This window comes from Malurus melanocephalus, unplaced genomic scaffold (genome assembly GCF_030028575.1).
Source record: "Malurus melanocephalus ecotype Western Australia unplaced genomic scaffold, MMel_1.1 scaffold_342, whole genome shotgun sequence".
NCBI classification, from domain to species: domain Eukaryota; kingdom Metazoa; phylum Chordata; class Aves; order Passeriformes; family Maluridae; genus Malurus; species Malurus melanocephalus.
The window spans coordinates 207,751-224,268 of NW_026623574.1; the positions used below are offsets into that span (position 1 = coordinate 207,751).

The window sequence follows — 16,518 nt, forward strand, 5'->3', positions numbered from 1 at the left end:
GCTGAGCTGTAGTAAGACATGATACTTAGGAAGGTATTAATATATATAAATATACACAGGCATATAAATCTGTACTGAAGTGCATAGGTTGTTTAAAATGCATTAGGAAAATGATTGTAAAAGCATTTAACAGCTGTTAAATAGAAGGAAAAAAAYTGAAGAAACTCTAAAATTAATTGCCGGAAAAAGAACAGCAGCTTATACAATTTCAAAATTTTTAACAAGACTAGAGAAAAACGAGTAAAAAAAACCCTAGTTCATATGTTGAACCTGCTCATTCAGTCCTTTGCAAAACCCAAAATGTTTATGCCTTGTAAGAAAACAGGAAAGTGTGAAKAGACTCCTTCCTCTGGCACCACACTGTGAGTACATCCTAAGAAATGTTAKATTTTTTTTGTTTTCTGAGGACCCCATTAGGTTTTCTGAACACCTGCTGAGTTACATGTCAATGATCTTAAGCAATTTCTAGTAGTACTCAGAGGAGATCCTCTGTTCCATTCTTTTAAAATATTTGATCCAATGTGATAGTAGTGATTGAAATGCTAGACACTGCCTGATTTGGAAATGTAGAATGTAGACCTTTCCTGATTTGGAAAGGTCTAGAATGAAAAATGCCAGCAATTAAAACATACTGTCACTCTTTCCTCAAAGAAGAACCAAATCGTCCCCAGGAAGACTTTTAAATGGTGAGTTTTGGTTCTTAGCTTCATGTAGCTACCATACATCTTTTTGATGACACGTAAGTAGGTTTTATATTTTTATGGTTTTCAGCTGGCTTTCCTATGTTAGGAATTATGAGTACTTACTCTATGAAAACCTGATGTCACTGGTTTTGCAGAGGAATGCTAAAGAACAGACTGTGTATTTCTCACTTCTGCAGTGACCCAGCTCTTTGTGAAGTCATGATGTTTCCTAGTGCTGTCATGTCTTCATCATCTTTGACTCCTTCTGTTGGGCTCTTTCAAGATGTTGCATCCCACCTTTCTTCATTAAAAAAAAAAAAAAAAAAAAACAAAAAAAAAAAAACCAAAACAAACAAACAAACAAACAAAAAAAAACAAAAGCAGTACAGCAGTACTTCTAATAGCAGGCAGTCAACAAAATAATTTCCCTGAGTTTCCTTTAAACAGGGTAGGAGTGAAAAAGAGACTTTTGTTTCCATTTCTCTTCATTGTTTGGGTTGGTGTGACAATGAGAGGATGGTGTTGGGGTGAAGGAAGTGTGTCAAATCTGCATTAAGCAATCACCTACTGTGGACTTAAGTTGGAACCTTTCCTGTTGCAGAGGAGGGAAGAATTCATTTCAGATTTCTATGTCTATGTTTTATTATTAGAAGGAATTTTGTTGTAAACAAAGATCTGTAGAAACTCTTTTAAGTTCCAGACTCCCTAGCAATAAATAGTACTGCATTCATTAAGTTTAAAATTAAAAAAATAACCCTAAAACATGGTATTTTGGCAAAGGTAGAATGTTCTTATTGGTTGATAAGTTTTTATTGTTAGATATGTTTTAATTGGAAGTGAAATACAAGACTTAGCTGTAATGGTAAAGCCACCACAATAAAAGCTGATCTACAGTAAATATTTCTGTATGTGTGTGTAGCAAGTAAAATTGATAGCATAATRCATTAAATAATACTCTAACAAAAGGAATATTAAATAAGATATAAAGGACACACTGAATGAGTTTGAAAGCTTTTCTTCAAAGCTTTCACCAAAATGGTATTTCTGGGAGTTATATGACCCTCTTTTCTGTTCTCTGTAAAAGCACAGAAGGTAAGCAAGCAACTTTCTGATTCTAATGAGAGAGGAAGTTGAATTTTCCACTTGATTTCTGGCTTTCTGCTGTGGCTTGCCTTAATAATCTTAACATGACCGGTCAGGAATGGAATCAGCAAAACTATGAAGAATTAAGGGGGATCTTCTCAATGCAATGATGTCTAATTGTTAAGGTTATTACGTCACCCACATTTAGGGTTGTTCTACTGCCCAACAGGCTCTGAAAACATCACCTACAATCTCATAYTCACTATTAATATCTATTTATTGAATTCTGGGGAACGATCAAGGGTGATGTAATTCAAAAGYCTTGTTTTAAGTTCCTCTTCTTTTTAATCTTGGCAGATGCCTGACCTTCATCATCATGCTGGTTGTYATTTCAAACAGCCATGGCCTTCATAGAGAATGAAAGAAATATGCTATTTGTTGGAAATTTCTGCAGTATGTTTAAAATTACCAAGCTGGGGACTATAAAAGGGCATCCATTTTTTAATTAATAAATATTTCCTAGCTAAAAATGCCTTCCAGAAAAGGAGCAATTCCAGAAAGTGCTGGTCTTAGAATATGAATTTCAGATTCATGGGAGGAAGAAAAAAAATCTCAGTTTTCAATAAAGATAATAGCTACTGGAAATTGAATAACCGTGGCAATTATCTCACCTTTAAAATGAATAATAAGCTGGTTCACGATTAAAATTGTCTGTCATATTTGAAAGGTAAAACTTGGATAATCTGTAGTTAAAAAAAAAAGGAAGAAAAATACAGGCAGAAAAGAGCAAATATTAAAATCACCTTCTAATAAAAGATGATAGGCAAGTAATAGCATATCTGACAGTCACAAATGGACAACTCAGAAACCCCTATCATATTACTACAGTTGTCTGAAAATACATTTAGTGCTTCAAACTTTTAGGTTCATGGAGAGTACTCCTTTAAAATTACTGTCTTTGGAACAAAAGGATGAGTTAGGTGCCCAGGTCTRTATAACTAAATTGAAGCTGTAAAAAAAAAATAGCAAAAAAAGTTGTGGTCAAATAAGTCAGACTCTGATGGATTCCTGGATGATATTTAAACATTCATAAAATGTTTAACTCCATTTACAGACATAGACATGAGCTTTATTGCACTGCTAGGGCAGGAGAGCAGATAACAGTTCTATTGTAAGCTACACTTTGGACCCTACATTTATTTATACATGAACACATCCCTACATGCACATTTAGAGGCAAATGAATGCTTGTTGGAAAAGATTTTCTCATTCAGCCTAAAATGTCACATTTTTTTTTAAAAAAAATGTGATAAGAGAGCAATTTTTCAGAGAAAAATAAACTCATCTGAAAAATATTTTTTGAACTATTTGACCTAGAAAAAAAAAATCCATAAATTCAGTTTTTTCTAAATAATGCCTTACCATTTTCTATTTTCTCAAGCTGCAGCTTAAACTGCTCTCTACACAGAAAAAATAGACCAACTACAATAAAATAATAATAAGCATTAACCTTAAAGGATAAAGGATTGGCAATTAGCTGTGTACACAATGCCTTAATASTTCTAAAGAGTTACAGAAAGACTGTGATGCTAATATTGAACCATTCTGCAAAGGTATTCAGGTAAGATTAAGTTGTGAAATCACACAGAGATGCAATTGAAGATAAGTAGGGAAATATTGATGGTTTACACTGTACATTCCCTCAAGGGGTGCCTACCGCCTACTCCACCTGATACTGCAGGCACTGGAGGGTGAGGAGTGATGATTTGGTAACACACTAAAAACAGCTCCTCTTCCAGTGGAAAAGCACATGGCTGTGAAGACTGAAATAGATTTTTCCTTCCTTCCACTCCCCACCTACCCACGCAAAGGACCCAAGCTGGAATTGCTGGGGTCGTGCAGAGTAGAACAAGCCAATGTCAGCCCAGGGAAAATGCAGACTGCAACCGTGATTTGTGCAGACTTCAAAAGATTGATGGTGGATTTCTCTCTGGATTTAAAGGCACAGCGATGTTCTTGGTTATAAGAATGCAGTAAAATCCCCAGATCTCAGACTATTTCCAAAAGATAACAAAAGGGAAACCGCTCTATGAGCTCACACTTCCGTGAGTCCCAATCTTGTCCTTCAAAAGTTACAGGTGCTGACAGCAACCACAGAATATCTCTGTAAACCTGACATCTAATCCCTAGTCACTCCAGATACACCCATACAACAGTGAAACACACACAGGTTTGGGGTATGGTTACCCAGGATGTTCTCAGACATACAAAGGTTTATAAAATGGTGGGTTTTTACCCTCTCCTAAAGGAGGTGCCTCGTCTTGTTGTCAAAAGTTTCAATATGTTTTGTGATAAAGTAAATAATGTGAGGTGTGATGCTGAGGCAGTGGGTTTGTAAAAGATGCCTCCTCCACTACCATGAACACTACTACATCCTGAAATATGTGACACCCATCAGGACCACTCATGAAGGCTGTGACTCCCTGGATGAGTGATGCATCCAGACACCTTTCTCAGCTGCTCGCAGCRTTAGGGGCTGGTGCACTGTCAGTGCAGCTGGACTTTAAATAAGCCATTTTGTGAACAAAACCAATGAACTCTAGACTGCTAAGAATTTGTGGTTTTTCTTCTCTATTCGACCTCCTGGCCTCAGTAATTACATTTTATCCACTGTCTCTTGCAACAGCAGGACATAAGAAACTCATGCTGTGTATAGTCAGAAGCATGATGATAAAGAGTGGCTGGAAGATAACAGCAATGCTGAACATGTGAGAGGTGAACCTTTATTTGCCTTCCCTTACTGATAGGACAAGTCACAGTCTGTCTTCTTTACCTGACATCTATAAAGAATTTTCACAGAATTTCTAAGTTCCTACCAACCTTTCAATTGTTCTTACTCCCATCAGACTGGTCAGCCTGCCATGCTGTGTCAAGCTGCACAAGGATCCTKTGCATGTTCTCAAGGATGGTCCCTGCTTAGACATGTTTCCTGGTACCTTCCTGCATATCCAAAGATTTCCAACACAGCTCTGGTTCATTTCTTTCTCTCAGATCTATAGTTACAAGTGGAGGTACATGTTTCTGTTTGGATATTTTGGAGCACCATGGGTTGAAACTGGATATTAAAATGTTAGAGGTCCTGTGTCTTAACAATAGTCACCCCAGCTGTAATAATGAAACATTARTTTGCATATCCCCACCAAGAGCCAGCTTTCCCTGATAGACAAAATCAAAGGCTAAAAGAACACAGTTTCCTTAAAACACAGAGTTGCAACAAAATTTTACAACAAAAATACAGGAAAAGAACAAGGCGACAAAATTCGTGATGAAGGCTATACTTAACAAAAGTCACATTTTGTTCCACAGCATTTTGGCTAGATTCCACTCYTCTTTTTGTTAGGTCAAACTGGAATCTCCTTTGAATTTAAGGCAGATGTATTTTCCTCCTATTTTCTCAGGCTCTTGTTGTCTCCTCTCACAGAAATGGGTAAGAAGGGGAAAGGATGGGTCAACTCTAAGACAAAAATATGCTAAGATAGACTGTCCTAGCTTTCACTAGTGTTTTGGAAGAATTGAAATTTGGCACTGAGACACATCCTTGTATCAGTCCCTTTTCTCCATGTTCTTAAGGTTCTTCCGTTAACATTTCCATCCTACTTCTTCATTATCACATTCTTGGGTGTAGGCTGTTTCTTTTTTTTTCCTTGTSCATATTTCTGTACACACATTCATAAAACCTTGTTCTTTATATTAAAAGGAATATAAAGTGAATAGAACTCTTTTCTACATTCATTCTCTTTTTCAATATCACATGGTTTAGCTTGCAATGAAATTTATCTTTTTTAAGACTCCATCACAAGACCAGATTGAAATGCCACCTGAGAGCATAGAACTGGTGGAATAACAGATAGGTCAATCAAATGTAATAATTTTCCTKTGAGATGGAAGGGATGGTAGGAAGAGAATATGCTTGGAATGCATTTGGTGGCTTTTGTTCCACTGTAGTTCTTTCCATTAACAGAAAATAACTCTGATAATCTTCAGATAGAAAACTATACAAAATACAAAGAAAGGTAGTAAATAGGTGGAATATTTTTTTAGTGCAGGACTTCCCAGGATAGACACAGTAAAAAACTTGGATGAATTAGAATTCAAGTTTGTCTTAAGTGCACTTAGCTAAGTTTTAACCTTCAAATCTAAGATTCTACACAAAATGTGATTTCATTCCCTAAAAGTTTTCATGCAGCTGTTTCTGGAGATTGTTGGAGTATTGTGRGTAAAAAGCCAAATATATTATTTTAAATAGAAGACTTATGTGCTATTCACCATGTTTCATGTTTAGAAATTGGCAGAAGCCAATCAGATTTTTTTTTTATAACTGTATTTGTTTGCAAGGGGATTAGGTCTAATGGGTTGTCTAAGATTTAGCTGCCCTAATTCAAGACATTATTTCCCCACAAGCAGAAGCACAGTTCCTTACTCTCAGATATTACACCTCATAATCAAATGTATCAGCCTAAGCCCTTTAGGATAAAGTCAGTATACAAATTCTTCTAATATAATTGCTGCCAGGTATTGCTCTCCAAAACCAGACCAAGGCAAATATCTGGGGAAAATAATGCCTCTGGTTGGTGGAGTTTCCCCTGAGAGAGCAAGAAAAAGATAGTTTGCCAACACAGCTACTGGGGCCTCAATCATGCCCCTAGTACTTCTTGGTTTGGGACAAAGAGCTAAAAGCATAAATTATATTTGTGCCTAAAGTCAGAGTCTCAGAGGAGCAGAGATTTTGACTCCCACTGGCTCTCTGATAAAAAAGCAGAGATGAAAATCCCTTTTCTGATCTCCAAAACCCAATTAATCATCTATAATATACCACTCTATAAACCAAGAGATGGCACTTTTAAAATTTTACCTTTCTGACACTGGTCAGGAGAAATAGGGTAAGATACAAGCCTATGTGTCTAGCCTATAGTTGGGGGATAAAAAGAAATGTACTGTTGTTGTGGATAGAAAGCCAGTAATAAATATGCATGTGGATTTATGCAGGAACTAATGGCTTTGCTTTTTACARTGCCCATGGAAAACAATAGTTTTTTAATATTGTCTATCTACATGATTTATATTTCATGCTAGTTCACAAARGACTCTGGTTAGTTTGTGATTTATAGTTGGAGCGAAATAATTGTCTGAAGCCTAGCTGAAGGTAGGTTTTGAACACATTAATAATACATTAGCTAATGTTTCTTTCTTGGCATTGCCTATGCAAATTTCTATTATCATAATAAAAATGACTGTTTATTTTAGATTGGAAACAGCTCTAGGTGAGAACATGTTTTTTTATCAGGTGTCTTGATTAAATACTAACTGCCAGTTCCCTGATAAACTTTTAACCAGAGCTTTTCCTTTAGGCTCAGCTGGTATTTGGTCAGGAAAATAGAGGGARAAACAGCTAGAAATTGGGAGGAGATCTCTGTGCTCCTCTTTGGCAAGTGTGGTAAACTCGTGGTAAGCTTACCCTGGCTGGAAACTCCAAACACTGATAACCATCACTGGAAAATGATTCATGAATGGGAATCATTCCAAACAGTGGACATATAAATTCTGATTTAAAATACATACTGCCTAAATTTGTTCATTTTGTTAAGTAAGCACAGGTGAAGATMATTTCATTCAAATAATTACTTTCTGACAGAGGCAAACAGCAASACACATTGTCTGTCCAAAATAGTATTAGATTTGATTGCACTTATGTTATGTAGACCACAAATTAACTTCTCTGCTTGAAATAATTTRTGACTTGATTATTTGCTGAATCATTTTCCTTTCCAAATGATGATTTCACACCAGCAGGCATATAAAAATATATTTTTGCAAATATATAAGGCATTAATTCTTTGCAATGTATTCTTCATAAAGAATCATACTCCATCTTCCCTGCCACTGCCCACCGACTTTGTACCTGTTGAGTTTCTGAGACCATTTCACTTCCTGAGATTTCTGAAGAGATAGAGCATTTGGGGTGACTGCTTTGAGGAAATTCCTTTGTGACTCTCTCAGCAAATGCAACTATGTATGTCTTCTGAACACAAGTGTATTTTTGTGGAGAAGTAACAAGGCAGTTTGTCTGTATTTCTGTGATTCAGAGTGGCCTTGCTATGCATTTGTGCCACAAGCTGCCCATGGGACTCATATGCAAATGAATATTTGATTATTCTGTCTGGTGCTATCTGAAGCAGCTGAAAATAAATACCAGACTGATCATTTTATAAGCTCAGGCTGGCTAATTTACACTCTGGAGACTGAAGAATGAAAATGCTTTGTATTTTACACATATTTTGCCTTTTATTGCATTTTGGTTGTAATAAAACAACTAATAAAAATGCAATTTGTACATGGATTTTAAAGAAAAATACAGAAACTATAATAAATAATTGGGGAAAATCTGTTGAAAATTATTAATAGCTATATGATTATTATAAATCAAAAACAATATACTCAATAATAAATGGATGATTAGSTTTGGAAATAGAGCATCGTCTTCAATTTTATTGGCAAGAAATTTGCCACTGTAGAGTTCTGACAAGATGTGCATATTAGGGAAGTGACACAAATTCTGCTGTATCGCGACCTCTTACTGCAGAAATTGGAAAACTAAAGAGTGCCCAGGAATGTTGTGCGTTCTGAAACTGCTGCTCTTTTCCACTGATAAACAGAGTATTCTTAAAAAAAAAAAAAAAAAAAAAAAAAAAAAAAAAAAAAAAAAAAAAAAAAGAAAGTTGCATTATTTCTATATAAATTTGAGAACGCATATTTTTTTCTCAGATCCTACAAGTCAATTTTTGTGTAGCTGAGAGGTGGTGTAGAGGAGGCAGGGACTGCATATGAAACCAGTTCTACAAACTTACAAATCTTTCAGGGTTAATCTGTAAGGAAAATGTCTTTTTGTCAGTTAATTGAATAGGATTATGTACTTTTCTGGTTGGCAATTCAAAGGAAATGTTCCTCTCCTTTTTGATCCTTCAAGAGCTTTCTGTACTTTAAACAATCACTAGTCTCATTTYGAACAAAGCTTTTGTTTAATATGTTGTAAGGTGTCTTGAAAGAATTTTCTTGTAGGCATATCCCAGTTTTCTCCCTAAAATCACTGAATAATCTGATTTGACATATCTTTAACATAGAAATTAAGGATGAAGTAATACTCTGGCTAAAAGTAGGAGTTCAAACTCATCCTTTTGACATTTCACTAGAAATACCAAGGAAACACTAAGTCTAAGTATTTTTCTCTATTCCTTCATATGACCACAAGTTTTATTAAAAAAGTGCATAAATATATAAAAGTTTTTCTTTGGATTAAAATAATACACAATCTCTACTCCTAGCAGTTGTTCCATAATMCGTATAATTGGGAACTGGGTTGCTWGAACATAAATGGATAGGTAAAGTTTCATGTACTTCACTAACTGCTATTTAATTAAGGAAAAAAATATACAGAACAAATAAAATACTAAGGGTTATTCTTTGGAAAGAGAATTCTCTTGGCATATTCTTGTAATTTTCACACTCATTAGACTTGAATGCATAGCTGAAACCAGTCAATGAAGAATCAAGACCATAATGTTAAGATCCTGTTTTGTTTTGTTATTTTTAAATGGGATACCATACCCAGTTGASAGGGGATTGGCAAAAATACTTTTGTACCCAGTAGTACCCTTCAGGTAAGGAAAGACTGCTACAAGGTCACACCAAAGCCTTCTTTTCTCCAGACTGAACAACCCCAACTGTTTCAGCTTTTCCTCATAGGAGAGATTTCCCATCCCTCTGATCATGTTTGTGGCCCTCCTCCAAACTCTCTCCAACASGTCCATGTCTTTCCTATGCTAAGCRCTCCAGTGCTGGTGGCAGTATTCCATCTAGTTCTATAAAGTTACAAAACTCTTCCTTATACTTCCATCACCCAAGCACTCTAATCATTTTTTCTAGATTGTATCTTTCCTATTTGCTGCAAGGCTAATCCCTAATGTTGTCTATTGATTTTGAAAATCTGAAATAAATTTAACAAACTTTCAACTGTAGATTATGTTTCATCTCCCCAGTCTGTAGCACACCACATACTGCAAATTCGTGTTTCAAAAAACTTCAGGGCAAGGGTGCAGTAGAATGTGGATATCTAGGAAATGAGCACATGAAGCTTTCGTTAAGCTTAGCATACCAAGCAACCTTTTTCTGCTGAAAGCTTTTTTTAAGTACAATTTTAGTTAACAATAGTCATGCACTATCTTGTCAATCCCAAATATTTGTAGTTTTCCTTCTCAAGCCGCTTAGGTCCATTCTTGTCCATCCCTATTTCATATAAATTTATTTCAGTAACTAAAGCTAACACGAACAATTTCTTGAGTTGTTTTCCCTTCCTAATCTCTCCTAATATTGTTTTCCTCAGAAGTCATTCTTCTGCTACGTCCACCTCACTGAGCAGTAATTAAAGATATGGTCATCTTTCTGCGGAGAGGACAGAAAGCATGTGTGCGACAACTGATTTTTCAACTTCATATGGACTTGTGCCTTTTTTCCCCCTTTTTTCTTTTTCTTCCTTCACTTCTGTAGTTTAGATATTTGTTTCCTTAAGTTTGCTGCACCGACACAACAGTTCCGCGTTTGCTGCCGGGTGTCTACGCGGCTTCCTGGACACACGAGGCTGAAAGATGCCCTCCGGGACCGCGTTTCCAAAGGGATCGGCCACCGCAGGCGGGATGCCGCGGCCGCAGCCATCCGGCAGCCTGGRGAAAAGTGGGCAAAGCCGGCGCGACGAGGAGAGCACCCCGCTCCTGCCCGTGTCGCGCCCCGGGGCACGGAGCTGTGTCGGGCTGCGGCGCCCCTCGCCCCCTCCCCGGGGCCCCGGGGGCAGCTCCAGCGCTGGGGGGCGGACTCCGCGGCCGCGGCGCTCCTCCCCGCCCCGCCCGCCGCCCCGCCCGCTCCCGGCCGTAGGCGCGGGCAGCCGCGAAGCCACCGCCGGGCGGAGCGGTGCGGAGCGGGGCGCCGGGGCGGCGGCGGAGCGGGGCAGCGAGGGGCCGGCCGAGGAGCGGAGCCGAGCGGGAGGAGCGGGGCGCGGGCGGAGCGGAGAGCGGCGGCTGCCGCTGCCTGGATGCCAGAAGCGCCTCTGGAGCCAGCGGCTGGCGGCACCCGGGAGGGCCCGGGAGAGGAGGAGGAGGAGGAGGCGGCGGCGGCGGACGAGGAGGAGGAGGACTCGGGGCGCATAGGGGAGGAAGCAGGCAGCGCTTGCCATGGCCTCCAACTTTAACGATATAGTCAAGCAGGGCTACGTGAAAATCCGCAGCAGGAAGCTGGGGGTGAGTTGGTTCTCCGTTCGCCGGCCCTGCCCGGGGTGGGGGCGAGGCGCTGGGTGTCGCTTCGCCGGCCTGGGGGGCGGCGGTGCCCCGGGCCGGGGCTGCCAGCGCGGGGCGCGGCGACCTGCTGCTGCTGCCGCTGGTGCTGCTGCTGCTGCCGCTGGTGCTGCTGCTGCTGGTGCTGCTGCTGGTGCTGCTGCTGGTGCTGCTACCGCTGCTGCTGGTGCCTCTGGTGCTGCTACCGCTGGTGCTGCTGCTGCTGCTGCCGGGGCTTGGACTTTGCTCCAGCCCGGGAGGGGTCGGTCGGGATGCGCTGCCATTGCGCCTCGGAGAGAGCCGGCTGCTCCCCGCTCCGGGAAGGCGCCTCTCCTCCCTTCTATCTCTGCGATCGCCCGCCAGGGTCATTGTCCGCGAGAAGCTGCGCCCCGTGCCCCTGCCTCCTCGAGTCCCCAACCATGGCTGGGGCTGACACCCTCCTYTGGTCACCCTGCGCTCCCCTGTCCCTCGCCCTGCTGCCTCCGGCGAGGGCTTGGGTGGGGAGAAGAAGGCGCAGGCAGGATCTGTAAACTTTGTGCACAGATTCTCCCTTTCTCTATTCCTCCCATTTTAAAGGGGGATGTTTTCAGTCAGGGCAGGGTCAGAAAACACCGCTGGTACCGGAGCAGCCTGATAGTAACAGAGAGAAGCGGTCGTGGGGGCGTGGTGGTGCTGTGCCCTAGGGCATGGGGGACTGGGGAATGGGAGCCTGCAGCTCACCGGGGACGGGCAGGGAGGCAACGGGGTGACAGCCTCATGGACCTAAAAGCAGACGCAGAGGCTGACAGCSATGAAAACTAGGGGCGATCTCTTARGTGARCGTGGATGCTCAGCGGYACCGTGTTATCAGATTRGCCATCGGCACTTTTCCTGGAGGGGTGAAGCAAACCTTGAAAAGGCGGTGAAGTTGGAGCAGAGTGTATACGGAGGTCAGGATTTTCTAAACTTCACTCGGTCCCGGGAATTATTGGTTTGGGCTGTCCTCTACCCTTTGTGAAAGAACAGGAATTCTTGGTGGCTTGCACAGCTGCTGATGTTGCCATTAATCCCAAAAAGTCCAAGTCCTTGTTGGTCCGAGGCTGTGAGGAAGTCTGAGGTTCTTTGTGTTTGCTCTTTCAGTTTTTCTTCAGATGTGCAGAAAAGTGCAGGGTCTCTACCAGCTCTCCCTTCCGGGGAGGTGGTCCCTGCTTCCTCTGAAACCCAACAGCAGGGACCATGTGGAATCTGCCCTCCTCCGAGTCGTGCTCTGTGAGCTTATCACAGTGCTAATATTTATCTCCTCCTCCTTCTCCCCCTTTCTCCCTTCCCCCTCAGATGCTGCGCTTTGCTTGCAGACACAGTGTGCAGGATGGTGGGACACTAATCATAAACTGACCTTTGGAGCACTTGGGTGATTTGGCAGGGCTGTTAATTCTCAAAGAGCACAGGAAAGTTTGTTCCAAACCCTTAATAGCCTCAACTACAAATGTTTGAGAGATCCAAAGAGAATGGATGCTCTTATTAATGATTTTGCAACCCCAAAGTCACTCTTTGCATCAGTCAAGCATTAATCTTATCTGAAGAAGCATTTCAAGCCTTTGTTTCTGGCAGTCCTCTGCTTAACCTTTGCTSGTCTGTTTTTCCCCTGCTCAGTGGTGTTATTGGATGGGCCCAACACAAAGCAGAGAGATGATGGTATCCCATCATCTTGATGTTAGTAGTTGGAGACAGAGTGGATCTGTTTGATTTGAAAATCTGCATTTGAAGCTATCTCAGTGTCGTTTAAGTGTGAAATTATGTATATGCATAGCTTTATGAAAGCAAATGTTTTTATATGTCTATGTCTATGGCATATATGCAAGAAATGTAGAGTTCATATCACAGTCATCTTGGAGGATACTTGCTGACTTGTGTAAAAAAATTATGAAAACAGTGATATTTCATTGCAGAATATCTTATGTAGCTTGAATATTTTGTTTTGAAGATGTTAATCTGATTYTTTTAAGGGGGATACACATAACTTTTTTTGGTGTGGATATTTTTCATGGTCATAATGATTATCGTACATCTACACTAAGCAGAAGAGAAATAGTTCATGCGGTGTCTGTGGAGGATTTTCTCCTACTGAAGTGTGTGAGGGTGACAATTCAGACTATACAGCCTCAGGCAGGTGGTAGTATAAGCTTAAATATGACATATGGAAATGCACATCTGAATAAATGTATTAAATACAGTTTAAAAGGGATTATATTTTTTAGAAAATAGCAGCAAAATTTAAATAAGTGTGATGGTTGAAAGGTATGAATATGTGTGTATATATCCRTAACTAATTGGATTCTTGTGACTGAATATCTAAATTAATGCAATTTTATTCACCAAGTGAAACRTTAAAGGTTTGTATTTTTTTCCTTTATGTCTGTCTCCAAGTCCAAACCTTAATGACTTACACTGGTGCCGTAATAATGTAGACGAATACATCAGTTTTCAGGGGTATATGTCTGCTAGSAAATTAATATATGTAACTTCCAAAAATACTGAAAAGAGGGACAAGAGCTATGTGTTCTGGAAACTAAGATAATTTTAAAAATGGCTATAGAATTTTATTTCTTGACAGTTGTGTTTCATTCTTACACACTGGAAGTTACTGGGGTAGTTTTTTTGGTCATAGTAGCCTACATTCTTTGAATATTTCAAAGTCTCCTGAAAAGCAGATTGATTAGAAGTTGGACAGCTGGGCTGTCTAATACGAATTTTTGTGCTAGACTTGGGCAATAAAACTAATTCTAACCTTTGGGCTGGTAGCCAGTTTGTTACAGAAATTCTTCCAATTCAGCTTTTATTCTGTCTTGTGTTGTTACTGAGGGAGCCCTGGCCATGAATCAATGGAAGGTACTTCAATAGTTTATTTTCATTTCATTGCAAAACCYCCCACAACAACAAGCTTTCATTTGGGGAGAACTTTCTGGTAGAATTTAGTTTTCCAAGAATTTGATTTACAAAAACCCAAGTAGTAAATCTTCATCCCATTTGTAAAATATATTTTTTTTTTTTTTTAAATGAGGTGTAATGTTTACTTCTGATGTTTTACACCGATAGCTTGGTTTAAGTTCTTGTTRCCTGTCTGCCTGCTCCCCATATACCTGCAAATTCTATTCATAGTGTGCATGAAGTCAGGACTTGAGCTGTTTGCCCATCAGTAATTGATTTTGTTCAGAAAAGTGATTTGAAGGCAAAGAKGATGCCTCAGTCTTGATGGAAATACATGGCAAGAAGAACTGTGAGAATTTGCCCTTACTTTTTTGTTTAGTGATACCTGATCATTAAATTTTGTTTTGCCTGCTTTCCACTGTAATTCTTAAGTGTTTGTTTGCCATTCAATTTACATATTAATGAATTTATGCATATTTTTCTAACAGTCCAGTATTTTCAGGGAAACCTCATTGTTCTAATACCTTTATGTTGTTAAAGTGGCTTTTGTTGTGAGGTTGGATAATCAGCTGAGGAGCCTCTCTGTTGTTGTATTCTGACATCTGGGAGTATCACGGTTTCTGCCATGGAGATATCATGAAGAGATTTCCAGCCAGTTTGACCACTCAGTGTGTCTCCTTACTTTTGTTAAGCATGAACTGTATGTGACATTTTTCTCTGGTGCCTTGAAATGTCAAATATATGTTAAAAAGGCTGTGTAGTAGGCAAGCTCATGTGTATACATCGTATCTTCATCAAGCTACCACAKTGTCTTTGAAGCTTAGAAACTGTAGTCGTTGAGGATGAGGATGTAATTAAAACATCTTCATAAAATCTGTTTCCCTGCAGCCTAAATATGCCTTTCTTTTCAGTGCCCTGGCATTCCCACACTGTTTGATATTTTGCTTTTCTCTAATTCTACATAAAGGAAGTACTCATTCTTGCAGCCATTACATTTGACCTGTGTGACCCTTCTTTGAAATAAATTTGATTGTAATGTGGTGTGCTGTTCAGATCAGAATAGGTCATTTGTGTAGTGTGGAACAGGACTGTGCTGCCTTTGTTCTTTTGGAATCTTTCATACTTGTGTCACATTAAAATTCATATGACACAATTTTGTACTGCACTGGCTGTGCTTATAGGCTGAAACTTTCTTGTAGCAGATTKGAATCCCTTTGTTGCTTCCTAATAAACTAAGCTGTGAGGATTTCATGCCTTGTTGAAGTGTTGTTTCTTAGAAGAAAAAAAAAAATTGTCACATTAGGAAGTCTAATTAAAAATGAGCATTGTGTCACTTTGATAGTCTTGTTTTGACCCATGTCAACCTTTGAAGTCATAATCTTATTGTTTGTTTGTGTTTTTGTCACACCTTGGCTGCAGAATGAAGGAATCCTATCTGGTGGAAATTTTCACTCTGTTACTAATTACTAATTTTTCTGTGTTTTCACATACTAAGTGGAATTATTTTTGAGTGCTTCAGTTTATACTCCAATGCACCTATCCGAAGAGAAAATTGTACCTGCCAGTCAGTCTTGATTGAGTAATAAATAGTAAGTTGCTCTTAGTCACCAAATTAGAAGTTTTACCATATAACCCCCTCTATTTTTAAYCATACTTTTAGATCATTACAGGTACCTTTTCTGGAAATGAACACAGTGTTTCTCCTTCTGCTGCTAACCCTGTCTTCAATCAATCAGGACTAACAATGCTAGGAATAAGAACCTCTGATTGCAGCTTGGTTCCTCTTGAAACAGTGCAGTGTGTGTCTTACAAAAGCCTCACATTCAGTTGATATTGTGTGTATATTTAGGGTGAAGGAAGCAAAGGGACCTGCAAAATGTCCTGGGTTTGAGATTGCATTGATTGATCGCACTGGCTCTGCAAGTGGGTCACGATGAATACAGAGGGCAAAGTAAAGGTTCTTCTGTTTCTTTGAGTTGCCACAGCATGTACTAAGAAACAAACAAACAARTGAAAAAGTACAGGCAAGTAGTGCACCTGGAGTGGATATCCTTTCCATAGATTGTTTTATGTTGTTATCTTTGGGAAAGGTGCTCAGCCTGTTTGGAAGCATCGAGATTGCCTTTTATATAACTGCATCCTGACCAGTGACATAAACTGTGAGTTACATCTCARAGCATGAAAATAATTAGAATGAAACTATAAAACCTTAATTCCTATTTGTAGTAAATTAATTTGATTTTTTATAAAGCTCCAGATGGATAGGATTTTGATTCCAGATTCCTTCCTTGTAAAGAGGTTTTTTTTCATGATTGTTCAAGGCAACCTGAGATATGGAATTAAAAGGATTTCACTGTAATCCATTAAAGAAGCTAGTCACATTCTCTGCTTAATRCTGAAAGTATCATTTAAAATACCAATCATTACTGCTTTCAGTCTTCTTGCTACAGTTATGTGAATGGATTTGA

General features: G+C 39.5%; 1 protein-coding gene across 1 annotated transcript in view; it reads left to right on the forward strand.

Annotated features, from left to right (window-relative positions):
• Positions 1 to 11,001: 11,001 nt before the first annotated feature.
• The window catches only part of DOK6 (docking protein 6), a 235,673-nt gene continuing 230,156 nt past the window's right edge, over positions 11,002 to 16,518 (forward strand). Inside the window, exon 1 of the mRNA XM_057378150.1 lies at positions 11,002 to 11,110. Coding sequence (XP_057234133.1) covers positions 11,045 to 11,110 — 66 coding nt within the window. The 5' untranslated portion in view covers positions 11,002 to 11,044. The remainder of the gene's footprint in view (positions 11,111 to 16,518) is intronic.